Below are 27,926 nucleotides of genomic sequence, written 5' to 3' on the forward strand. Positions count from 1 at the left end.
CACCCGGGCTCCTCTTTTAAAAATGTAGTAGTAGATTTTTGATTTGGGGGAGGGGATTACACATTTGAGGAAAACATTTTTTTTAAGCTCATCATCAAGTGTCCCTGCTTAATCTTTCATTGAAAGCTGTCACTTTTCCTGTCACCTCATCTACTTTCACATTTAGAATCACAGACAGCCATGGTTGATTATTCCCTTAGACGTAGGTGAAAGGTGTGTCTATTAGAAAAGGCTTCAGTATAGCTACGCCTCATCATCTAGGCAGTACTGTAGCTGCAGAACACAGTGAGGACAGCCACACCAAAGCGTAGGCTATGGTTCAGTTTTAGGGGGGAGTAGTTAATTTGAATTCAATGACCATTTCTTTTTTGTTATTTGCTATTCACAAAAGAGAAGAGAAATGGAGACACCTTTTTGGTAGTAACTCCCACTTCTCTGGGTTCTTATACATGGACAGGGTGTTCATTCTGACAGTTCACAATTTTTATCTTTGTTTTTGTTCTTCCTTAATCAGCCTACACAGCCTCAGGCACATCTCAAGCCAATCGATATGTGGGACTAAACCCAAGAGACCCATCCTTCCTGCATCAGCAACAGGTGGGCACGTTTCACCCAGGTGGAATGGGGTAGCCACGCTTTGCTTCGGCGCTTTTCTCCATGTTGCCTCTCAGATCTGGATTCAGGATGGGGCTCAAGGGGCTTCTGAGACCAAAATTGATCATTTTGTTTTCCAATTTTTTTTCTCATTTATCCTTTGCTTCTCACCTATCTGAAGTTTCTGAAACTGGCTCACAGCCTCTTCTGTCTTCATAGCACATAGGGAGACCATCCACAGACACTGTTGTGTTCCATCTAGACAGTATTGTTCTGTCTTCCTGGATAGTGAGGACATACTAGCCAAAGTGGCTTTCAAGCACTGACATAGAAAAGTAGTTGGAGAACCAGCTAGAGTCAGTACATAATTTGTGTTTGAAGCAATTTTGTTTTCCCAAGATGTTTCACTCCTCCTTTATGTTTCAGTCTAGAAGGATGCCTTGTAAGGCTGAGCTCACAGGCAAAACATTATTCCTATTCTAGTACATTTAAATTGCTTCACTGATTTCAGATGCAACAAAACACTTTTTTTTTTGAGGGGGGAGAATTCTGCTTTCTTACATCATTTATGTTTCAAGTAGCATTTTAAATTTCACATCTCATTAATGCTGTAAATTTAATGCAAATGAAGTGTTTACCCAAACTGTGAAAAACTACAGCCAGGATTAATGGTGGCTCATAAACAAATTAGCCACAGTCTACAGCATGCACCACACCAACATAGAAATCCTATGATTCTAGTTACAGGGTCACAGAAATACTTCTAAGCAGTTCAGAACTGAAGTGTATTTTATGAGGCATATGTTTGCTGCTCTTAAGTTTGGATACAGAGCAGTGTGAAGTTAACAGTATGTAAAACATTACATAAGAAAAGTAGGCCATGGTACATAAGACAGAGCTGGGAATAAACACCAAGTTGTCTGTGTGTTTGTCTGAAGTTTATGTATGTATCAAGCATGCAAAGTTACTTGTGCCCACTTACTCAGTTGTAGAATGGCTTCTCTAGCTTTGGCTTTCTGTTCTTCAGGCCTTCCCTTTCACAGGCCAAGGTGATATAGACTGTGTATAGTAAAGGTCACCACATGGAGTGTTCAGAGAAAAACCATAAAGATGATAGCTTATTCAAGATACTTGACATTTTGCAAGGTTAAAATAACAAAACAGAACACAAGAGAACTGACTGAAGACATCTGTATATAGTTATGAAAATACCAAATAATAATTGGTGGCTTTGCCAGCCAATGGCTTCAACATAATTCTCTGGAATGTTGCCTTTTTTCACCTCTAAAATTGCTATAATATGAATGTGTTATAACTATTATGGTTCTACTTAACATATGTATGTGTTCATTGTGTTTTTAAACATATGCAGGATTTATAAGTTTTGGAAACTTGTTTTTTTTTAAAAAATCATTATACTTTTTTTTCAGAAATATTTTTGTCACAGGACTTGCCATTATTCTTTATGACACCTCTCTAATTTCCAGTTAATTTTTAATTAAAAAAACATGCCTCCATTATTTAACCTTTAACCTCAAAACACATTTAGAGCATTATAACCAATCCCATGCTTTGAGAAGCAATTGTCCTCTTCCCTTGCCCTAACCCAGGGCAGCTTTAGTTGGTATCAATTAAGATTAATGTCAGGGTTTCCTGTAATGACAACCACAAGAGTTCATTCATACCAAACTTACCTCTTTCTTAACATTGTCAAAAGATGCATGAAGAAGCTCAACACAATGAAAACATGGACCTCAGCTGTGGGCAGGAATCTGGGCATCTTTTAATCTGAGAAATACATAGGACACTTTCTTGTAGTCTGACATTTGTTATTTAAGTGGGCAATATTGAGTAAAGACCACTTACAATATGAATATATTTTCTGAGTTCAGATGTGGTTGCTATTTATGAATATATGGTATTAATCCTTGGAAGCAAAAAGCCATATACTCCACAGTTAAAAATTTTAAATACCTATCAGATAGATAATTTATCTCTTATATAATGAAATTTTGATTTGAAGAAACTCAGTTTGTCAAATTCATAATCAACTATGATTTTGAGGCATGAAGAAAACAACATAAATGTATTATCATATGATGTAAGCATATCACTTAACTGAAGCACCAGTTTAAATCTATTGTCTGTATCTTTTCCAATTAAGAATAATAGAGATGAAGCTGCATACTCATGGCACAGGATGGAGAGAGCAAAATAGTTTCAATGACTCCAGGAAAGGTTATTCTTCCTCCAGCAGAAAGAGATTGATTTACTGTGTCTTCTCATTACTTTACGGAGATTTAAAAGAGACCACTCTTCGAAGGGCAGCTCCTAAATGCATTTGGTTTAAAGCACTCAGTGATGAATGCAAAGGAAAATCAAGGGGTACATGAAATAAAAGTGATCAATCATTTTATATTAGCTGGGAGAAATTCAAAATTAGAAGGCAGTGGCTTTAGTCCGGAGGAGCATTTTAAACACCCTCCATAACCTTTAATATACATGACCCCTTAAAAATAAATATTGTCACCAGGTACATTCTTTAGTTCATGTGGGCTGCTTTATAAAGATTTATCCTTTCAGCTTATGAAAAGTATTGATGTGCATTGTTGCTTGCTATTTTTGCCCTTAGAAAAGAGCTCTAATATAGCTTACATAAATTAAGGTTAACAATAAATTTAAGATTATTGGATATTTTTGACCGTCCTCTAATAACCTTCCTGCCAAATGACATCACAGAAGGGCTTTCACTATAGCTCTTTCTAATACATGATCACACTGGCATTCCTCCATTGAAATGTAAAATATTAAAGTAATCTACACTGGCAAATTTGAATGACGATGATCATGCTTTGATGCTTAGTTGCTTGTTACACACTGCTATTAGTAGTTACACATTTGTGAGCTCCTTTTTTTTAAAAAAAAAAAATAATAATGATTATTCCTGATTTGTGCCAGTTTCTAACTGCCCTGAAATATTGTTGTGTTTTTTCTGATGTTGGAATTTCACCTAAGTATACATATGATATTGCATTTAAATAAAAAAAAATAAAGTCACTTAATTATGGAAATATTTCAGAAAGGCTCACATAAGACAGTTGCTAACTTGTTATGAAAACCAGTCCTCCCAGTGAAGTATAATAACTCAGTTCATATAGCTGATCAAGACTTGGCTTTATCTCCTGTCAGTCTTGAGCATTGTTCAAGGCCTGGCCCTGGCTTCCCTTTGGAATCATTGGCTGACTTAAGGCATTCGCCACTGGCCTACGAGAAATCTTCAAACCAGAACTTCAACTGGAGCTTCATTCTGCTTTTAACTTTTCTGCTGGAGAGTGGTGTGGTGGCATGAAGAACTCTGGGATCCTGCTTTAGCAAAGGGGGCTCTGCTCTTTACTGCCAATGCCTTGTCTTGATTTGGAACACTGAGGACACCTACTCTGACTTCACTGTGTGGAAGTCCAGAGCAATGAAGTCCTCTCTTCCTGCTTCCTAGCTCACATGTACCCTGCACACATTCCTTTCTGTTGACACTGAAGCAACCCTACCTCCCACATTTTATCTACTTGAAAGAAAGCGGGAACTATCTAGCAGAATGTCAGATTTTACTTAGAGGGGATAGAGATTATTTATAACCGAGTCTAACAATTTTAATGTAAATAGGTAGTATGAGAAAACTCAGTTAAATTAACACCAGTTCCTTCTCTGCTGAGCTTCAAAAGTTTACCATTTTGAGAACTTATTTCCTATCACAGGAAGTTTAGTTATTAAAAATAATGTAGCTTATTTATCATTGATTACAGTTTGGTGAAAATTGCTTTCACAGCAGAAACCTTTAGTAATATACATCAATACCACAAAATTTGTTGTAAATTGGAGCTGAAAGTCTAAAGCTAAGAAACTTCCTGTGTAGCCATGAGAGAACACACCATACAAACCCTAACCCTGGAAAGAGACTGGAGAATGTAGGCAGAATGAATAGGAAGTTGCTTTGCCTTCCTTAAATGAGACAATTAAGTCAAGTAAGTTCTTACTTGTAAGAAATAAGGCTTGTTCTCACAGTCTCGAAATGATGTCATGACTAAGGGCTATGGGCTATCTGTGACTAGAACCATTGGCTGAGTGCCTCATCACTTACTGCGTGGGTTTTATTGGCACTTGAGCTTCGGCAGTTACATCTCCTGTGTTTCTGCACAACACTTATTTCAAGTTAAATTATCGACTGGTTATACTGAAATATTTTCAACACTTTTCTGGGTAGAATTTGAAAGTACTTTTCATTACACTAAAGATTTGTTACACAAAATAGCTTTTAAACAAATTGCCTCTGTAGGATTTCTGTTTTTCTTTTTCTTTCTTTCTTTTTTTTTTTTTAAACTAAGACTTGAAGTGAAATCCCCTGATAATATTTGTCCTGGCAAATGACAAAACCAAATCTTGGAACATAGAAGCAAGCAATTGAAAAAGGACACAAGTGGACTATCAGCAAGCTGCTTAGTAGAGCCAGGAAGCAGGCTATCAACACTCAGGCCATTCTTATTGTGGCTGTTATCATAATTGACAGCATGACGCAAAAGCCTATCACATGACTTCTGGGTAGATATGTAAATGGTAAGAGGTCACTTTTCACATATGCCTGCTGAAAAGGAAACACATTTAAAGGAAGTTTTAGTCAAAAGAATGGCTATGCAAATGTTTAGCTTTGGGGCTAGTTTTGCAATTGAAAAAAAAAATCCTTCCATTATCTGTCTGCCTTTTATTATTAATTCGTTTATTTGCTTTTTCGGATTATCAAAGACAGGGCTGTAGATATACTATTCAAATCGCTGTCAAAATAAAATTATGTGTAATGGAGTTTAAATTCCAATCAATAAAAACACGAGGAGAAACTGTCTTCTTTCCTGAAACAAAAAGGTCTCCATTGGGATAATTTTTAAGGTGATTTTACAACCATTTGAGCTGCATGTGAATCTCAGGACAGGCAAGAGACAGTGACAGGCATGGTGGAGGGGAGACAGTCACAGGCATAGTGGAATAGTGGTGAGAACCAATAATTAGGAGTCAGGAGTTTGGCCTTTACCTTGTGACAGGAACACGTGTGTATAATTTTTTGACATCTTAAAAGGAGGACGGGGTCTCATTGTCTCCAGCATTCCTAGACACCTTAAGTTCTATAGGCAAGAGTAGCTTTCATTCAGAGAAAAGGACTCTTAAAGCACCACTTAGTCAGTGATTTTGATTAAGTTCATGGATTGTTCATAGCCATTGAGTATAAGAAGCATGAGTTCAGAAAGTGACAGAGTGACTCTAAGGTACCAGGATGGTTGTGATTTTCCTTCTTGACAGTTTGCTTGAGATCATTTTCTCTGTTCATTAAAGTTCTACAGCATCCTTTCACAGTTCGTTTCAGTTGCTCCATAAGCAAGTAGTTAATAGAAGAAAACTTTACCCATCCAAGCAGTAAGTGGAAAGCACGAACACACAAGTGAGGATTCTTTTTATATGCCTCCATTGCCCCCTCCTCCAGTCTGTGTCCCTGAGCTATCAGGAGAAATGGGGTAATCCAAGAGAACATAAAACATGCAATTCAAGATATTCCCTTGAGGGCCTTGTAAATCTAAAATGAAGAGGTAAAAATTGCTCGTGTTGGTTATTCAGTTTACATTTTATGCTTTATTGGTTCTGTGGAGATCTATTGTCATTGTGGCAGACTGTTAGTACACTGCCTATTTGCTGAATCTGGCAAAGCAGAATTACTTTTATTTTTTCCCCAAATTATATGCATTTAAGAACTAAAGTCCCCTTGTGTAACAATGAAGGACCTTCATCTGAGTGTTCAAACTTGACTTTAAGGCCATAATGATTCACTGTTGCTCTCAGCAACTTAATATACTTTATTTATGTGTAGTATCTTAAGTGTTTCACCTAGGTGTTTCTACTTATGCAGACTGTTCATTTTAATTACTTAATTAATTGAGAATCCCACCTGGCTTTGGACTCATTCACTATGTAATAGCAGATGACCTAGAACTTCTGACCCTCTACTAAGTGCTAGAAGTAAAAGCATGTACTTGCTTTTATGTGGTATTTGGACCAGGGACCAAACCCAGGACTTTGTAAGTACTGGGCAACTACTCTAATTGAGCTACAGCCCAGCCTCCTTGTGCAGATATTTGAAAGAAACCAGATTCCCTTCCTGGCTTTTTTTTTTTTTTGACACAATCTCATTTGAATTTTGCCAGGCACAAGGTTCCCTTCCAAAGGAGGAACTGCAGTCTAAGAGCATATGTAGGCCCTCTCCTTCACTTCTTTTTTCAGTAGTTTACAATTGTTTTTATTTGATCCCTATACTGAATGTTTTGGGGATGGGTCCTATTTATTTTATTTCTTGTTTCTTCGTGGAATACTGAGCACAGTGTATTTAACATATTGGTTTTATAGACTGTCTTTTATTTTGGTAGGTACATATAAATTAAATAATTAAATTGGCATGTGACTGTATTTTGTACAGATAGGCATATGATTAAGTTTGACCTTTAGAGTATAAGAAAACTAAGAATCTAGGAATTGACCCCTCCTCTATACAGTCAAATGGTACTAACTGACTGAGTTCCTAAATTCATTTGCATGTGGTCTTTTAAGCTTGACTGCTATGGGACAGGAGGCCACCTCTTATTTTGTAAAGTAAGATATTTAGAAAACTTACACTTCAGAAGTTTTGAACTTAGGAAAATACAATAGAGATGTACCACTTAAAATCCAACTTTAAAATTTGACTAGAAATAACTGACAGTTGGATTTCGTTTTATCATTGACCCTTTCTCAGAACAGTGGCTAGACTGTCAGTAACCCAGATTTTAAAATTGTCATTACTTATTATTTAAAATCTAAGTGTGAAGTGAAATTGTGTTTAGCATTTTGAATTACAATAATAAAGCATTTTCATATGTTCTCCTGAAGTTGTTTAAATACACTTAGTTTGAGTCTTCTAGTATTAACAATCTGTCCTGAATTTGCTTGGTCCGAGTGTCTTGGTTAAATAAGATGCTTAAGAACTGACTTTCTTAGACATTCCTGTCAGGGAAATCTTTGGTGAGTAATAGCTGATTTTTATTTCAGTTATTTATTTGTTTCCCTTATCTATTGAGGGTTCACTTTATTGGATAGTTTATTAGTCCAAAGATAGTTAAGAAAATAATAATAATAATAATAATAATAATAATAATAATAATAAGAGAGATACACTCTTGCTCAAGTAAGTTGGCTCCAATGAGTGATAATATACACAATGATAATATGGTACAAATACTTGTCTTCTTAGATGCTTTGAAAGCATAGGCAGTGCTAGCCCATAATATAGATGAATACATTGAAATCATATTTTATAATTTTAGTTAATGAGTGAAAATTAATTCAATATTAATTAGTATCTTGCCAACTTCTTTGGCATTAAATTATTGTTGAATACAATCTTTGATCATTTTGTATGTATTAAAGCATTTTTTCTGTTTTAGAGAAAATATATCTCTAAAAGACATAGGCATGTACTTGTATATGTGTATCTATTAATGATAAGTAGAAATAAATAGCTAGTTTGGTTTAGCCTCTTTGAAAGTATATGTAAGATAGAAAAGATAAATCTATGTTGATTTTAAACATTCAGGATAAAGCCAAGGATTGACCACTTGAAAGTTTTAGGAGTGGTTAAAGAATAAAAGCCACCAGCAAGTAACTAGCAGAAATTACATAAGATCCTTCCAGGAAGACAGTAGTGTCTCATCTTCATCTGCGGTAGCCCATGAGTGGTGCTCCGGGTCTCATGGTTTTTTGAAGAATTACCATCTTTCAGAGAAAGCAAAGGGTCCCCTAGACCTGTAGCTCATCATTAGAATTGGTTGTGGTATTCGAGAACAGACATCTCAATTCTTAGAATGTTAGCCAGACTCAAAACTGGCATTCACTGGTGAAAGTGGATCAGTGGGTGGCTTCCCAAGTGACTGCATATGATCAAGTTCTTTCAAGGTTCATACTTTGAAATGTGTCCCACTTATTTCTGATGATAAGCAGTGTAGCCTAGCACATTGCATTTCTGTTTATAAGGCTCTCTCAGAGAACACACGAATTCTCTCTCTCTCTCTCTCTCTCTCTCTCTCTCTCTCTCTCTCTCTCTCTCTCTCGTGCATGTGTGTGTGTGCGTGCACACACACTCACACACACACACACACACACACTCACACACACACAAGAAAACAACCCATATCCTGCACTACTGGATAGGCCTGTATTCCCAGTCCACTGCAGGCTGAGGACAACATGTCCAAGGCTAGTCTGAGCTACATAGTGAGATCCTGTGTATCCACCCTGCCCCACTGTGTCCCTTCAAACACAAATCACAATGTTGCTTCTCATACACTATAGACTAAACACATTTTCTTCTTTGAAATAGCAGAAATATGTCATCTGTTTAAAAATGAATAAGTATATATTTTTCTCTTTTGTACGAATATTATGGCGGGTTTCCAGAATACCTACTTTCCTCTCTGTTTACTTTCTGATTTATGACTTCTTTATAGCATCAAGCTGAAGACTCCACCCATCCAGCCGCCTCTTCATCTCTCTCTCTCTCTGCCTGTCTCTGTCTACCCAAGGAGACTTTTTCCAGTTCTGTGTAAAACTAGTTTTACTTTAAATATTGAAGTAATTTCAAAACAACTTCAGAATTTGGAGTACATTTTCAGATAAAAGGCACCCTACTGAAATGTGGTGATTGTTCTTAGGCTGTGAAGAAACTAGTCTGAGGGGAGAATAGTCCACTTTTTTAAACATGGTGTTTTTGCAACAGAGTTAAAGCAATTTGTCTCATGTTTAAAGGCTTTTTGGCTGTAGTCACCATCTAGAAACTCTCACAGAAGAGGGGCAATCCAGGTTAGTGTGTTTAGCAAGACAGCTTCTTTTCTGTGCAAGATACAGTTAGTTGACACTTTGGCTCTCCAAAGGTTAAAAACCATGATTTTCTAGTGTGTCCCATCCCTACCCCACACCCTCCCCCCTGCAATGCCAGATAAGTTTACTTTCTTAAGCATAAAAATAAGCAATATATCCTTTCAATAAATCTGTTAGCACTGTAGGGCAGCTGTTAACCAAAACAGAGCTGGATAGGATTCCTGGGAAGCATTCCGAAGAGCAGAGCTGATGCATAGATCTAGAGAGAATTTGTTTCAGGTCCCACTCAGCGCGTTCTCCACCTCCTTCACATGCAGGGAAACATTCATAGTGCCAAGCCTCTGAATTCTACACAAAACTCAAGCTCATTTTTGACTCTATCTGAACAATGCCACTTTAAGTAAAATGTAATTCGTAACATGAGAAACGGGATGTCTTCCAGCTTCTCTACCTGTTAGGGTCAAGGCAGGGTGGGTCCTTTCTCCTCTAAACCGCATGTCTTCTGTTTTGCAAACTGCATGCTTCACAGATATTGATTATTCTACTCTGCATAGATGATTTGGTATGTTGCATAGAGAAAAAGAACGCATTTTTATTTCCTTTCTAAAATAATCTCTCTGTTGAACATTATTAACGTTTTCTTTTATTTCAGCTCAATTTATACTCTAATACTGGCTAATTGTTATGTTCTAAGCACTGGCTAATTGTTATGTTTCTCTGTATGCTTTAATTAATAGAGAAGCATATTGCAATAACTTTTTTTTTCCTAAGGAAAAGTCTGGAAATTTTGCTTTTATATAGTAAGATTTTTTTTTTCTTTTTGGTTTTGTGTTTGTTTTGTTTTTAATTTTGTCTGTTTCTTTAAGTTGCCTCTTGGGAAAGTAAGGGTAATGCCATGTTCAGTACTAGTTTGCATGTGTTCATTTAAATACTAAAAACTGTAGTACTGCTCGATCCATATCTGACTGCTAGGTTTCAATTGACAGCTGAGGATTTGTGACTGGACCATGAATCAAAACGGCAGGCATTTATACCCCAGTACCAGTGAGGATACATTGGGAATTACTTGGCAAAGGTAACATTTTAATTATTTCCAACCCTACACTTACACCTAAAAATTACATGACCTAAAGTGTTTGTTTTTAATTAGTTGTACAGAAAATATGTTAAAAATCTAGTTGTTTGGCTATACCATCCCCATTCCCTCATTCCCCCCTTTGGCTCCTCTGGATGCAGCATCAGGTTAACCCGGGACTGTGGCATATGTTAACTGATCATGGGAATTTCTCACTACTGTCAAATGTTTGGGACAATTTATACCATTTTCGGTGGAAGTGGGAGGAGTGTAATATGACATTTAGATTTAAGGGCCTGAAAATGAAATCGTAGCTTTAGGCAAGCTTTTTTCTGCTACCTGAGGGTAAAGACTGGTTTTCTACATTATTGCTTTTTCTTATTTCAACTCTTTCCTCTCCTTCTAACTCTAAACCTTTTTTTTTTTTTGTATCATTTATTCCTCTTTCAGTGGGAAAAAAAAACTAGAAGAAGTTTTAAGCCTGTCAGTTGTTCACAGAGCTAGTAAATTTTGGAGTGGGAAAGATTATTTGTTTCTATAGTTAAAGAAGAAATTTTAAGTAGTTTTAATTTCTGTTTGCAGGCTGATATAATTGACTTTATTAGGTTGGCTAAGAAATTATTTGAAAATAGTTTTGATATGTCTTATGTTTTGGTTTTGAAAAATACTTATAAGGTAGTTGTTATCTTTGCAAAGCAGTTTGTGTCAAATAAATAATTCATGGTGAAATATATATTAAAACACAAAGATGAGCAAAAGAGAACAGTGTAATCCCTTAAGTTTCCTGAAAATAGGGCCAACAGTTTTTACCCCTGCTCTGACTGTAAGCATTCCTTACACTGTCTAGGTGAAGCACGAAGCCAGGTGTTAAGATGCTACTTATGAAAGGGGTATTTGACTCCGCAGTGGGTGCAGGGATCCATTGTAGGCTCAAACATCTCCATTTACTCAGACAAAAACTAAAAAGGCTACCTAGGTTTTGTGTTTTGAATTATCAAATTAGAATTATTCAGCCAGGCAGTGGTGATGCACACCTTTAATCCCAGCAATTGAAAGGCAGAAGCAGGTAGATCTCTTTGAGTTCAAAGCCAGCCTGATCGTTAAAGCTACTTCAAGGCCAGCTAGGACTACACAAGGAAACCCTGTCTCAAAAAAAACAAAAGCAAACAAATAAACAAAAAATTAGATTTATTTGTTTTATATTCGGAGTGTTTTGCCTGCATATGTATATGTCCCATGTGCATAATTGGTGCCTGCAGGGTCAGAAGCCACTTGAGTCTCTGGACCTGCGGTTAAGGATGTTGCAAGCCACCAGGTGGGTGCTGGGAATTGAATCTCACTCCTCAACAAGAGCAATAAATGCTCTTAACTGCTTAGCCATCTCCAACCCTGATTTTGGTTTTTAAAAATTCCATGGCATTTAATTAAGTTAACAATTAAGTGATTACAATATGATTTTTCCATGTTTAAAAAAAAAAAGTTGCGATGTTCTTCCCCAAGAAGTTTATATTCGTAGAAAAAAACCTATATAATATATACATACAAATGGAAGATAAACTTGGTGGAGGTATCTCATTTATATAGTCTCAATGATTAATGGTGCTTAATTAAATTTAATGAAAGTGACTTAATAATCTGAATTAGTAAGCTATTTAAAGTTAATTTAATTAGATTTGATAACACAATGTTTGTATTAGTTTATTAAGTAACAATCCTATACTCCATGCTTTGCCTGTCAGCAGAATGGTCTATGTTCCCAAGGACAGCAGATCAGATGGAAGGTGATACTTATGTTTCTAAATGTCACTCCAGCTGTCAGAACTTCCTAATCAGTAGATTACTGATTGGCATTTACTTAATCAAGAAAAGGATAGTATCTTTGAAGCATATTAAAACCAAAAAGATGTAAATTTTTGGTGTCATAATATATTTTTTAATTAGGTCTGAGTAGTTCTGGAATCAGAACTTGGTATCCCCTAAAAGGAAGGGAAACACACATAAGGGAAGAATGACCACAATGACTACCAGTCCTTGGGGGAAGAAACATTGTTCATCCTGAAGCTCCCTTTCACAGCCAGAAAATTGATGTGACAACCAGCTTTCAGATCATAGTGAATCTGGGGTGGGGAAACCACCTGAATTTATTGATTTCATTTTTCCCCTTTCTTGGAGGATACTAATCTTTCTTTGGATTAATGTGGTGTGATGGCCTGAGCCCCCAACAAAACCTTGAAGTTCACTTTGAGTTGCATCTACTCTTGTTGTCACAACTCAAGAAGGGACATCAGGTGTATCTACACATTCTGCAGGGGTTTTCTGAGTTGGGGGAGTGGAGGTGCTGTCCTAAGTACTGTGTGGTCACACACACAGCTCTTTGAATTTGTGTGTCCTAGTTCAGAATAAACATGCTCAGTGGAGACAGCAATTCACTTTGTTTTGCTACCATTTTCAAAAATAGACACAAGTGGGCCATAGTGGAGCAAGCCTTTAGTCCTAAGCACTGGGGAGGCTAGGCAGGCAAGTTGGAGGCAACATGGCCTATGTTTTTAAAACTTCATGGATTTTGTTTCTAGATAGAATATGTAAAAGAAAAACTGTCTGTACCATTGTCACTTTTAAGAGAGATAGGGACAGCTAAAGCAGTAGTCATCTCAGTTTGGCAGAGACTTCAGTGACTGCGCTTTGATGTGGTAGATGAAGAACACACCGCAGGTCATACGTGTTGTGGTTGTTGTTTTTAATATTTTTTTTTTATTGAAATCACCTAGATCACTTTCCCCTTCCCTTTCCTACCTCTAGCCCCTCCCAGCTCCCCATCTTCCAACCCCTCCCATGTTCATCCACTCTCAAGTTGATAGCCTCTTTTTTTTTTCTCTGATTTTTGTTACACACACACACACACACACAAACACACACACACACACACACACACACACACACACACACACACACACGTTTATACGCAAAGGCAATCCATGGAGACTGTAGATAGAAAGGTCATAGCAAAGCAAGTGTTTGGATTTGCTTTATTTTGTTGGGACTGTTTATGTTGTCACTTGGTTTGTCCTCACTTGCTTTCATTCCTGCCTGGGCCAGTTGCCCTTCTGAGGTATTTCCATGTTTCATGCAGCTTGTTTGGGTGGCTGGAAATGGCAGTGATCTGTGCATCCTACTCAAGCTGGAGATGTGCTTGCCACATCCAACCCCAGCTTGGAAACTCCTTCAGGCACCACAGCTGACTGTTGGGCAGGGTTTTGACAGACCTTCCAGATTACAATCCTAAAGGTGTTTTCTTGCTTTGACCTTAGAATTTTGTGAGGTGTGTGTGTGTGTGTGTGTGTGTGTGTGTGTGTGTGTGTGTGTGTGTTTTGCATGTGTGTAAACTCACAAGCTAAGGGCTTACTTAAATCTAGAGAGAATGAAATTTCCTGCCTAAGTAAATGGTTAGTTGCTGGAGTTGATACAGAATAAAATACTGAAGGCCTTGCTTCTACTTCAACGGGGGTAGATTGACCTTCTAGGAGGATGGTAGGTGATGAATTGCTCAGGCTAAGTACTGCTGTGTTTGTTCTTTGTCTCCTCCATGCATAAGTTCTGTTGTTTTGCACAAGTGAGTTATGTGGGTATAAATACATACAGCAGTTACTTGCTAACTATCTTGCTTTCTTCAGACCCTAGCCAGGCTCTTGCTTGCACTTGCATATATGAAAGAACAGCATAATTGAATGAAAAAGAAAGCTGAAGGACAGTCTAAGAATAATATAAACATGTTATTTTAAAACATTGGATGGGTGCTTCATGCAAAAGAGAAACTGGATTTATTGTTTCTTTCTCCCTTCTCCCCCTTCACCCCTTTAAGAAAATGCAAAGCCACAAGCGAGTGGTTGTATGTGTCTGATGGCTTATATAAACATAGAAGAAGCCTTCAGATGGCTAAAATAAACATGCGCGTGTTACTGAAGGATTTGTTTACACAAACCATTTGCTCAGCCCCTGAAATAATGAATAAATGAAGATTTTACTGAAATAATTGGAAGGATTTTTTTTTCATTTCTGCTTATGCCATAATTGAATGGCACCAGAGACATTTATCAGCGATTTTCCGTGTTACATATGTTCCCTGGTTCCTTTCTATGAGTTGAATACTTCATCCTGTCATTACTTTACACATGTTTTTGTAAGAAATTGTCGTTTATTACTGCAATTCCAGAGAGTTGTTTGATTTCCCAAGAGAAGTTTAGCAGCCAGTAAAGGTTATTTGGATCTGGCTGGTCAGGAGAAAGAGGGCAAAATAAAGGGGCAGTAGTGAACACTTCATGCTCAGTAGTTACTGTGAAAAGCCATTTACCAATTTCCCTCCCATAGCCATACTGTTTTCTTTAGAAAATATATCCTCTCTATCAAAAGACTAAAAACAAAAACTTTAGAATAATTTTAAAAGGTTGCAAATTGTATGTGTCCGAATATGTATGTTTATATATATGGATGTGTGGCATGCCTGTGATAAAGCATGTGTGCACCACTGTCCTTACGTAAAATTAAGTTAACTTTTATTTCACCGTTATACTTGGACCATCCCTGCCCATCTCCTAGGTTAGCATTTCCTGCTTATGGTTTCTTATCTTGACCCAGAACTGCAGTTCAACAGCTGGGTTGTTCCTGCAGTTCCTGGGGGGAGCTGTCTTCCCATCACTGAATCTGGTTTTCAGCTTCAGCTGTTAGCTCTAGAGTATGTTTGAACTGTTCCAATTTTTATATACTATTATGGGTCCCTAGCACTCTCCGGGACTCTAATAGAAATGCTAAGATAGACACATAGGAGAGTCCTAGGTTGTGAATTAAAAAGCCAAAATTGCATATGACCACTGTTTGGTAACAGGACAGCTAGCTGGTGCTTTTCTTTGCATTTATCAGTCTCTTGAAAGCAACCACTTTCTGTCCTCATCAATATTACTTGCACCTGTTAGGAAATCAAAGCTAAAGTCATTAGCATTCTAAAAAAAAAAAAAGATCTGAAATGGTTTTTGCAAATGCACAATGTCTCTGATCTGGTTGTTGAAAGCTGTGTCGGGACTTGTAGTTTTCACTTACCTTTCTCCATTTATAAAGAAAGATTTGTCCAACTGGACGTTTCCTTTTTATCTAGACAAACTCTTCAGAACACTTCCTAAGAAATTAATTGTATTCCAGCCAGACTTGCATGCTGCCATCCCACAGGAAATGGGTCAGCAATCCATTAAGATGCCATTAGATAATCTAATTTGGAACTTAATCTCTAAATTAACCATGCTCCATACTTGAAGCATACTTGAGAGAAAGAAAAAAAGTTTACGTTTGAATCGATAGGGGAGCTGAAGCGTGAAGAAGGCTGTTTGTTTTTTCTGTAGCTGTGGTCACGTCTCAAGCCGTCTGGTAACCAGGAGAAACCAGACATGATGTAATTCCAGATTGAACTTGAACTTCAGGGACTTAGGATGGGGGAACAATGGGCCATAGGAATCAATAATGTCCATTTTCCACATGATTATGTCTGGAGCTTTCCGTCAACCTTTCTGGATGGACAGTGTGACCAAAACGAGATGATCCAGGGACAAGATGTTAGAGGAAAGAGAACAACTTTCTCCATGGTGTTTTCAGAGCCCCGCTGCAGATTCCAGCGGGATTAGAAAAGTTCCCGCTCTGCAGTGAAGCGGTGGCCTGTTCAGAGCACTCTTTGTTCGCCTAGGTAGGACAAACTTAATCTTCCGTTTCCTGTCAGATGGTTTTTGGCAGCAGAGCCGGAGAGGGAGGAGCAGGATTCAGAACATTCTCAAATGCAAACCTTACTGATTAACCCTTTGTAGCTTTAGGAAGTGTGCTTAACGCTGACCTTGTTTGAAGATGGTTTATGCAAAGCACCGTGTAAACACGCACATTCTCTTCTGAGGAAGTCAGCTCCATCAGCCCACACACCATTACTTTACTGTTGTGGTCCTGGAGCTAGGACTAGGTGTATTATCATTTGGCCGTATTTAAATAATAAAACCCAGAACTGAATATATTTTATAGGAAATGTAATGCTATAGTAAGAAAGGCAAAAGCCTGCTTGCTGAATTTCAACACAGTGAATAATAATGATATACATGTCACATGTCAGAAACTGTAGAGTTTTCACTCCTTCATTCACTTTGTTTTAGAAGTTCTCTGCATATGTTAACACAGTGAAAAGGCCAACATCCTAGTTTAATTCTTAACTCTTTGTCGTTATACTCTTCCGAATTCTGATATAAACAGGTCATCTCTTTTAGAGGCCAAACTGTTTAAATAATACCGGATTTTGCTTTGAAATAAAAATCATTTGTGAAAGAATCTCCTGGCTTTTGTATAAAACTCACATTTCTCTTTATTTAGTATGCCTTCGGTGATCCTCTCTGTGAAAGGCACTATTTCAGAGTACCATTTTTGTAGGGAAATGTCTGCAGTTGAAGAATCACTTATGCAAATAAGAGGAGCAGTAACCATTGTAACAATAGCACTGAAAAGGAGCCAGGGCGGAGAGGAATACAGACTAGAGAAAGGCTGGAAATCAACACGTGGGCTTCCCTGTGGCATAGTCTGTGGGAGGATGGAAAACACTACAGTTAGCCACTAATTCCATATATTTTTAATTGGCAAAAGCCTCCCACATTTGAATAAGTTGATATATGTTTACACGTGTGTCCTGTAGCTAATTTGTAATCAATCATCTTTATAATGTTCTATTATACATTTTTTAGCTCTAAAAACTCAGCAAGATCAAATAATGTTGCTTTTTAAAATTTGCTTAGTTTGATTTATTGAGGGGAAGAATTTTCTTTTAAATCCTATTTACGTTTAAATATATGCAAGTAAGTTTTTGTGACTCTTAAGTGTATGGGTTCCCTTGTTAAAGGACCTCCTAGGGTCATGTGGAGAAGCTTCTATACTAAAAGAACTAAGTGTGGGAATGATCTTGTACACTGTCTAGCTGCAATGTTCCCATATAAAGTCACTATTGCCGTGCTCTTCATTAGATTAAGTACTTCACTGGCATGTGCCATTTTTTAACTTGGAAAATGCTCTCACTTTTGCATGCTAAAGTGAACCCTCAATCTAGCATACCCCAGATGCAAAGACATTGGAAACAATTGAATATAAACCAGTGAGGTTTGACAGCCTACCGTTTGATGTTATTTTCAAAAGTGTGGCTCCCCAAGGATTAACAATAAAGAAGGCTATTTACCTACTTAGTTAAGAAATAAATACATTTCTCTTTCATTACTATGAAGTGCTATTGCTTGCTGTTAGAATCATTCCATGAGCTACCTGCAGTTTATGATATTTGGTGTTTCCCAGAGAGCCCACAGGGATCTTTGTAGAGCAGGTAAGAGCTAGCCAGGGAGCTTTCTGATGTAGACTATTACAAACAGTGATAATCATTAGAAATCATCTTGCATGCAAATAGGATCATTCAGATGGCGATAATGATCATTAAAAATGGGAAAAATAAATCAAACAAACCCAGGACCTGTATAAAGCATGTAGTAAGTATATTTCACTTTCAGTCTGGCCTCATTTAAAAAGGGGCTGAAAAACAAATAGCACTTGATAAATAAATTACAGTTACTCATGTGGAAGTTGGGATCAAAAATTATTATTCTTGTTCAGGAATTCTAGTGCATCTATGTGTCAGCGGTAAGCCATTGAATATCTTATATAATTCAACTGCAGTAGAAACATATGAACAACAAATTGCAATGTTTGTCTCACAGAGAACTGAAGTACAGTGTGAGAATGTGGTATTCTGGGACTATAATACTGTACTTAAGATTCAGGTTTCTATAGTTTAATAGCTGTGTACAGTTGGGTAAGACTTCAGACTTCAGTTTCCTCATCCATAAACTAAACATGAATGTTTGTTGTTAGGACCCAAAACTTTAAGGTAGGTCAGTCATGTAGACCAATGTCTGGCAAATTACTCATGCTATGTCAGTGCTATTGATTGGGTGCCATGTTCTTTGTTCTAATATAGTAATAGGTTCATCTTGAAGCCTGTTCGTCTATCCCTACCACCGATGTGAGTGAATTGTTTTTCAGAAGACAATGTATAGCCTTTGAGTTTTATGGAAACAAGTTGCTAGTTGTGATGTAGCATGGTATATCTAGACAGGGTGGTGTATCCAGACAGTATAGTACATCTAAACAATATAGTATATCTAGACAGCCTAGTGTTTTCAGACATGTTTTTCACTTTAGTAGAGGAAATTCTTTGCTGTATGTTTTGGAAGTGACACTAAAACCAGCATGAGTAATTTCTTAATAAAATTATTGTTTGCCCTTCCCCAAAAAAGAGTGGTACCTGAAATTGGTGCAAAGGAATTAGAGAGAAATTTCTCTAAATTATCATTTTATATGGTCTGCATGCTTCCTTTGGCATTGTGTGTTTTATTTCTATCCATTTACAATGTGGCTACTGGTGTGGTTGGACTTTTTATAAATCTACCAAATCTTTGTGCTCTATTACGTAGTATTTCTCAAGTTTCTTGAAAGAGCACCTACAATCTTTGAAGTAAATGTAGTATGTAAATTTATATAGCCAATCTTAGGATTCCCCTGGAAAGTATTAGTATAATTAGAACACTGACATTATATGACCTAACAGTTGGAATGCCTAATTCATAATGAAATGAGCATCAATTAGTAATACATGGATTGAGGCATTCTTCAAACATCTCTTAGTGTTTTAGTGATCCAAGACTAATAGGTGAAGTTTTTATTTTGGGTCCTGCCTCAACTTAATGACTTCATCTATATTTATTTGACATCCTGTAGTTCTGGTTGGTTATTGTGTTAAAAACCAAAGAACCAATCACTTTTGGCCTTGAAGGCAGTCACAGGATGAATGATTTAAAAAAAAAAAATGACCAATAGATGTTGCTTTGGCATCCACTGCAATTTTTTTTCTCTTTCATGGAAAGAGAAAGAATCTATTTACTCCTTTAGTAGAACATCTACAGTTTATCCAGATTTAAGAAGTATATATATAGAGTGAGTTTTAAAAGTATGAGCTACCATAACTCTGTGCTCTATTACTTGCTCAAGTTTCTTGATAGTTTCAAACCACATTCCCTCTTAGCTTTCACTGTAATGTTAGCTGGGAAGTATTTTTGCTTCCTGAAAAGACAATTTTAGAGAATTTGAGATTGTTGCCTCTGACAAGTCAGTTGTTCACTCAGTGCACATTCTGTTTGTAAACACTGCCTGGATTATGACATAGTTTGTGTAGCACCTGGCAAATTCATAGTCTCCTATAGCAAATACATTTGCCTTAAGAAAATTCTGTTCTAAAATTCTTGCCAAGGTTGGACCAACATGTCACTTTGAAGGAAGGCAATGAATCATAGTAAAATGGCCATGGGACACAAACAGGATTGTGATTATCTGAGGACTGTGTGGGAAAGATTGGCCTTACTTCCTTTACCCCTGAGAGGGGATAATAGTGGCCATTTTAAGAGGGAAAACACCAAAGATAGCACTTTCTGTTCACCAGCGTGCTTATCTAGCAATGTCTATCTTTGCACTAGTTCTACAAATAGAATCATTCAGAACTCTGGATCATTTCTAACTCAAGTATCATGTCTTCCCCATTACCCTGAAAAAGTTTGATAAATGATTCCTTGAGTTTCTTCAACAAAGGTGAGACTCCAGTGTGAAATGAATCAGGGCCACCACTCCCCGATTATCTTCTTCTTTTGGGGAGAGTCAGTTTACATAGATGATCACAGTGAAGTGAATATTTTCTCCAAGATAGCTGACATTTGGTTTCTTAAATTTGTTTTAGCTCTCCTATGTTTTGTGTATGATATCTCACCATGCTTGCCATCAGAATGAGCCGTGTTTTGTTTTATGGTGGTGCCAAAGTGTTTTGAACTTTTGATTGGTATTTCTCATGCTTGTACCATTTTCTCACTACTTTTATTTCCAGTGGTTTGGGGCAGCAAATTCTTCTAAATATATATTATTGGGTTTCAGACAGATTCATCTTTAGTTCATCTAAAGGTGATTTGACATTGGAAAAATCTAATGATAACAAAGCAATGTAAGCTTGAAGCTACACATTGTTGACTTTGAATGTTTTGAAAATCCTTTCAGTTATATAGTAAAACCCTTACTAGTCAAAGGACAATTTTTTTAATTGAACATAAAATAATTCATGTAACTTCCACTCCTCTGTGAATGAAAACCAAGACATATTTTACACATACCCAATTTGCCTATGTAAATGTGTAGGTGTGGATATTGGCATTCATTTCGGTGTCTGAGTTTGATGGTGCTTATGCATTCTCAGTGAAGAACTAGGAAGACTTAGGTGTTGTGTTTTTTGTTATCTTAATTAAGTGAACTAGTTTGGTTTAACATTTAACATTGTTATATAGGTATCGAGTTTCTTTTTTTTCTGGATTCATTTTCCCGTCTGGGAACTGCTGTTAAAGCTCTAAAGAATGTCCCTTATAGTTCTGAACTTAACCTATGGATTGGTGATAAGAGGCTTGTAAAACTAAGATATGGGGTCTGGCAAAGTGTTCCTGTTTGAGATTTATTCTCCTCTAAAGATTCGTAAACACTATCGACAAATGCACTACACTGTGCAGTGTTTATATGGCCATAACGTAGGCCAGTAGATTCAGAAGGATTACCTAAACATGTAAATTAAATTCATTATACATTCTAGAGCATGAATCCTCTGACTGTGATGGCCAGCCATTTGTTCTGGATTTTTATTTTTTTCTCCAAATATATCAGTAGATTTTTCTTTTTAGGAGCCACATTTAATTTTTCAATCATTAGTACACTCTCCCCAAAGCATACAATATCTAGATGATTCTGTGGAGTTCATCTATTTGGGGATTCTTGTTGATTTCACAAGGTGACTTGTTGATGCTGCATTTTTTTTGCCAAGGACTATATGTTGAGCTAGACAGTTTGCTTTTGACACACACTGCTTACTTTAGGTTAAAAATAATAGATGGTGATTTTGTAATTAGCCTTATTGTTAAGAAACAGTCTCATCTAAGGCCAAACTCTATAAGGATAGATAAGACTAGGCCATTTTTTTCCTGTGGCGTTCACCTTTCAGTCAGTAAGATAATTGCAGATAACAGATGAGTGTGATATGATGTAATAAGTGCTGTAATAGAACTATGTACAGAGTGGAGTGAAGCACAGTTGAGGTGAAAATAAGTTTCTTGGTGCATTATGTAACATTGTTCCAGTCAATGCTACAAACTACAGAAATAATTCTGAAGATGTGTGTAGGAAGAGAGAAAATATGTGAAAAACAGTCAAATCTCTCAGAAAAGTTCTCTGTAAAGATATGCAGTCTTTAGAGTTGGGGTAATTCATCAACTAAGGAAGATATGTAAGGTGGTATATTATTTTCTGCATAAACTTTGTGTGGAGTGTATAAATTTTAAAATTAGAGATACTCAGATGACAATGTGTTCATAAATTCATGCAATCAAGGTCAGCACCTTTTTAAAATAGTTGAGTATGAGTTCAAGCCATTGGTTTATTTGTCCCAAATTTTGTAACACATCTGCCATATGCTAGGCTGTGTGCTAAATGGTTAACAAAATAAAAGTCAAATTTTGCTGCTGTTGATCTGGTCATCTAATTATAAAACTCTTGAGAAAAATGTCACTGGTTTCTTTTCTGTTGAAGCATTGCTGGGCAATACATACCTAGACAGGTAGAAATAAGCCATGTTTTATATTGAGTTATCTTCATAGTAAATTATGTTATATTTCTGGTTTCTTAATCTAAAATGGTTTCTCTGTGTTCATTGCCATGATGTTTCTTATGCCTTTAAGAGTCAAACAGATAGGCACATCCAGATGGCTAGCTACAATAATGAACAGATAGGCATCTCTAGATTGTTAACTAAAACCATAGAAATCATCTCTCCTATGGTTCCCACAGTAGAGGATACTAAATAAAATTGAAAGCATGGAGAGTATGCCATGCCAGACCATTGCTAAACTAAGGGAAGAATTGTCTGTATGATGTTTCCTTGGTACAGTGATGCAGCTGCTATGTGGATGACATTGTACTCCAAATTGAATATCAATACAAGTAATACAAAAATGTCCTGGGTAGGGTGTTTTGTGGTGCTGTAAATCTGGCATTCCTTTTCTCCATATGAAACTTTTATGAGAAAACATGCCAGTAGCAACTAGAGAAATTGTGTTCAAGCTTGTTTTTAAATCCCAAGGACAACATAGGCTGTTGCACAGCCAAATGGCGAGAGACAGGACTGCTGGCTCAGGTCACTCCCTTTCTCTTTCTGGTTTCAAATGCTCTATTCCAAATGTACTATTGTTCCTGGTAGAAAAGGCTAGGAATACTCAGGCCAATGTGAGGGAAAATGAATTGAAAGGAAAGCCTTGGTTCTGTCTAGGGCAAATTATAGAGGAGAGCAGAAAAATACCAGAGAACCCAGTAGCCCCCTCTGCTGCATCTTCCACAATGGGCTTCTGCACACAATGCAGCAAACTGGGTTCCACATGGTCATCTAGGATAGACAACATTTGGTTGTGTAAAACTTTTAAGTTATGTATGATAACTAGGTGTTTCAAATTGCACACTAGATGTGGCCATGCCTGAAAAATGTATTATTCTCTTGTGAGAGAAAAGGATATATATTTCATCCCATTTTGAAATTTATGTAACCTAGTAGGCAGATAAACCCATCTGACCCAGAATGTCTTATGAATTAAAGGTTAAACCCAATTAATGTATCTACCGAACTGCAATGGACTGGTGTCACTAGGAATTTCTACTTTTCTTTTTCTTCATTTGAATAGTAAAAATCATAATCCATTTATTACATTGAAGTGGATCAGATATTTGAAGAAGATTGCCCTTAATCAGCTAGAGTTCAACAGTTATGAATGTATCCTATTTCATGGTTTTCTTCATCTTAGGTCTTTTCATGAAAGCAAGATCATATAGAGTATATATATATATATGTGTGTGTGTGATGTATATAACCTAGAAGTTATTGCATGTAGTATATATGTGTACAATGTGTATAATTTAGTACTGTTAGCGCATGCTATTAATTTTTAAATTTTATTAAGATTTAAAATTCAAAAATACAATAGTTGTAATTTGATGCATTTAGAATTTATACTTATGACTGGAGATTTTAACATTGTATTTTTCTTTTTTCTTCCCTCCCTGCTACCCTTCTCCTCTCAACAGTCCTGGTACCTGGGCTAGCTTGGTTCCTTTCCAAGTGTCAAATAGGACACCCATCCTACCGGCAAATGTCCAAAATTATGGTTTGAACATAATTGGAGAGCCTTTCCTTCAAGCAGAGACAAGCAACTGAGGGGAAAGAAACACAACGATAGTATAAGAAAATTAGGGGAAAAACACTCAAAGCAAAGGAAAAGAAGAAGACTGGACAAAAGGGAGAAAGGAGAGAAACTGAAGAAAGAAGACGGTAGACCAGCATTGCAGCACTTACAATCACTAATTCCCTTAAGGTTGAAACTATAATGACACGAAAGGGTCGATGATATCTCACTGATGCTAGACTGCAGCCCCTGCAACGTAGCCTTTGTTACATGAAGTCCGCTGGGAAATAGATGTTCTGTCTCTATGACAATATATTTTAACTGACTTTCTAGATGCCTTAATATTTGCATGATAAGCTAGTTTTCTTGGTTAGTATTCTTGTTGTTTACGCATGGAGTCACTATTCCTGGTTATCTCACCAACGAAGGCTAGGAGGCGGCGTCAGAGGTGCTGGGGACAGAGCCATGAGCCAGCCATTTTATGAGCACTCTGATTTCTTAAAGTTAAAAAATATATATAAAATCTCTGTAGCCTTTAGTTATCCATACAGATTTATTAAATTTTGGCCCTTAACCCAGCCTTTTCCAGTGTGTAACCCAGTTTGAAATCTTAAAAAAGAAAAAAAAAGTGAAAAATAGGAAAAAAAAAAAAAACAGTTTGAACTCAAAGGCTCTATGGAAGAAATGCCTCTATGTGGGTAAAGTGTTACCTCTGCATGCAACAGTAAAAATTAATATAATATTTTCCCCACAAAAGAAACACTTAACAGAGGCAAGTGCAATTTATAAATTTATATCTAATGGGGAATCGTGATTATAAGTCCTTTAGCCCTTGGACTCTAAATTGAGGGGATTAAAAAGAATTTAAAATAATTTTGAGCGAATTTATTTTCCCCTCAGTTTTTGAGGGCATTTAAAAAAGGCATTAAATCAAGACAAATCATGTGCTTGAATGGAAAAAAAATGAATGAAAACACAGCACTTAGGTTGGCTTAGCTGCAGCCTCCTTGGAGGCAGAATTATTTATTTAAAATTACTGGTTGCATCAAGAACCCATAGGGTGTACAAATGGTTCTATAAAATCTGTATCGTAGAGACAAAGAGGCAGGTAAATCCATGTCACAAAGGTAAAGCTTCCAGTGTACAGGCTGGGAACGCCAGGGCATAGGATAGAAAAACACACTCTTCAGAGAAGTGCCATCGGGGTGCTGGAAACGTGCACGGTGCTTTCAGACATTAGCCTTGTTCAACACATTTCTCGTATTGACAGATCTATAGTGTGCATGGGCAGACACATGTTGCCTCTATGTCTCTTAAAATTTTAATTAAAGTACTCTTTCCAGTAATCCTAATTTGCACGAAGATATAATGTCCACATTACGTGCCTTGCCTTGAAATCTAAAAAACAAAAGACAAAAAAAAACCACAAAAGTGACATCACTACACTTGTTTTGCTGCATTTATTATCGTTTTAAATCTTTACCATTTTTATGACAAAATATTTTGTACTCCAGACGAAGAAAAATGTGTGACATCATGGATTTTTTAGACAGTTACACCTTTATCTCACATTTATAAAGCATATCATGGCTGTGTATAGTTGCCGCTTAAAAATTGTAATCGACCAGCAATATTTTCAGTATTTTGGTGTTTTTCTATTAACCTTTCATGTTTTTCATCTTCCAATTAATATTTGGGGGGAGGGGTTTCAAATTTATACGAATTATGCAATACCAAGTTTTGCCTATGTAGGTAGTGCTTTTAGCTGTATTGGTTATTATAGGTAAGTACACAGATTTAAAAAGAAATAATGTATGCTTTTTTGTTTGTTTGTTTATTTGTTTGTTTGTTTTAATTGACCAAAGTGGGTACTGCTATTTTTGCAGTGTGATGAGGTCCTTTTGTGTACTGAGAGATGGACAGGGGATTTTTTTTAATATACATATATATATATATTCTGGGGTGGGGGGGAGGATTTTTAACACTTTACAGTGTAGCTGTGAAGCAGTGCACCCTGAGACGGGCCTGGGCTGCAAAGCGACTGTTCTGCCTACTGTGACAAACTTCAACTTACACAGGTCCCCCCCCTCTCTACTTTCTCACCTGGGGTGCAAGCTGAACTCATTTCTGGTTTTCAAGCTAAGAAAATGGGAAGAAAAAGCAAGCACAGCGAAGCCTCCTAGAGGCAGACTTAGAAGAACTGCCCTGTCTCATTTTAGTTGTTGATAGTTTTTCCTGAAAGTTCCCAATCCACAGTGGAAAGCGAGTCTGTCTCATATTTGGCAAAGACATTTCTTGAAGTGCCCACATAGCAGATGTTGGCTGTTTCACACTTTTGAGTTTAACACAGGAATAAGCTTTCTTCTACCAAACACATTCGCCCATCTGGAGAGAGGGCTCTCCTATTCCTTCCCATGACAGGATATGATGTTGCTATGACTTACTACTTCAAGTGGATGGCAGCACACTTGGGATTTTTGGTTTTTTGACATCAGGAAGGTTGACCAGAGAGAGGGTTACTCTTATTGAATGTATTTGGACTGGTAGATTAAAAAAATCAAAGTTCAGCTTTTAAAGAACAAAAATGAGCAAATCCTTTTATTTTACCTGCCCTTGTAAACTGAAAACTAGAACAGAGAAAAAATACAGAATTTTAAGCAACTAATTTTCCTGTGGATGAATTAAGCCTGTTTGATAATGATGGAAGGAACTTCTTTTTAAGGGATGGTACTTTAGATATATATTTGAGTTAATTTCCCCTGAGGGCTAGAGGTAAATGGGGGCCAATTTTGTTTTGTCTCCCCAACCTGGTCCTGTTGAGTGTATTCATTACTCCAAGGAGTTCTTTCAGGGTTAGTGACACACACAGTAGGTTGTCATGAGGCTCTCCAGACCCCAGATCCCATGCCATAGCCTAATAAAATAAACTGTCAAATGTATGCCTAGCAGATCATTTAATGAGTACTTTACAACAGTGCTCATAGGCTTGACAATTGTATCTGACTATTGATGTCCAAATGCTGGCTAGCATAGTGGGATTTAGACTCCAACAAAGTCCCACTGCATCTGTGATACTTGCTCTGTAGTTACCAAATCCTCCCAGCCAAGCTCTTTATGTATTTCTGACCTATTTGGTGAGGAATGCAACCTTACAGGACACAGTATTCTTTCCAGGCAGACTCCTCTCCTTGTTGCCAGTGAATGAACAAGTCTTGCTAAACAACATGGCGCACTGTAGCATCCCTGCCTGCCTCTTGGGTACAGAGGCTTAGGGCAAGTGTTCCTTCTTTTTCTGAATAATTTTCCTTCTTTCCTTTTGAGATAAACTTATTAAAAAGCACTACTATAGATAATCTCAAATCCACTTTTAGCCTCCTATTTTTTTTTAAACCAGGAAGTGTATTCTGACGAAGGGCCCCACTTTTGCAGGTCTTGCACGCCCCTTCCTTACCCAGACTGCAGAGCTTCAGGATGGTGAAGGTCACCCAAGGGCATCTGTAGGGGGTGGTGTCTCCAGCCACCAACTTGTGGCACTGTCCAGCCTTTGTTGTATTGCTTTGCAGCCCACCACTCACAGTGCCTCTGAAGTGTGTTTCCCCAGAGTGACGTGAGCAGTCAAGGCTTGCCTAAGGAAAAAAAAAAAAAAAAACCTGAGAGGCAGTGAAGGAGACTGTACATAAAGACATGGCAAAACCTTAATTATAGCAATATAGTTATCGGGTAATGTTCGGGTGGGCAGCTCCATTAAAACGTATGTGAATGAATCTGGGAAGCTGCGAGTAGCGAGAAGAACGAAGTCTTCGTAACGAACCGCCTACCTTGTAGACAGTAATTTGTACACTGTATAGTTTTGTTAAGAATTTTTTTTAAATTAAAATTCCCATGTTTGTAAAGCTAACTTTTTAACAATTATAATGGAACTGTGTGTTGTTTCCATTTTTAAAGTAAACAAGAATATT

The 27,926-nt window shown here is 37.1% G+C and overlaps 1 protein-coding gene across 6 annotated transcripts in view; it reads left to right on the forward strand.

The window, feature by feature from the left end:
• The window catches only part of Nfib (nuclear factor I B), a 215,201-nt gene that overhangs the window by 184,919 nt on the left and 2,356 nt on the right, over positions 1-27,926 (forward strand). For 2 of the 6 annotated variants that reach the window (XM_027400206.2, XM_027400207.2), the window contains exons 10-12: positions 515-597; positions 10,521-10,609; positions 23,870-27,926. The exon at positions 23,870-27,926 is cut by the window's right edge and continues 2,356 nt beyond it. In XM_027400206.2, the coding sequence (XP_027256007.1) occupies positions 515-597; positions 10,521-10,609; positions 23,870-23,999 (302 nt within the window). In that variant the 3' untranslated portion in view covers positions 24,000-27,926. The remainder of the gene's footprint in view (positions 1-514; positions 598-10,520; positions 10,610-23,869) is intronic. The other 4 variants (XM_027400208.2, XM_027400209.2, XM_035439832.1 and 1 more) reach the window with 2 other exon arrangements.

This window comes from Cricetulus griseus, chromosome 2, assembly GCF_003668045.3.
Source record: "Cricetulus griseus strain 17A/GY chromosome 2, alternate assembly CriGri-PICRH-1.0, whole genome shotgun sequence".
In the NCBI taxonomy this organism is placed as follows: domain Eukaryota; kingdom Metazoa; phylum Chordata; class Mammalia; order Rodentia; family Cricetidae; genus Cricetulus; species Cricetulus griseus.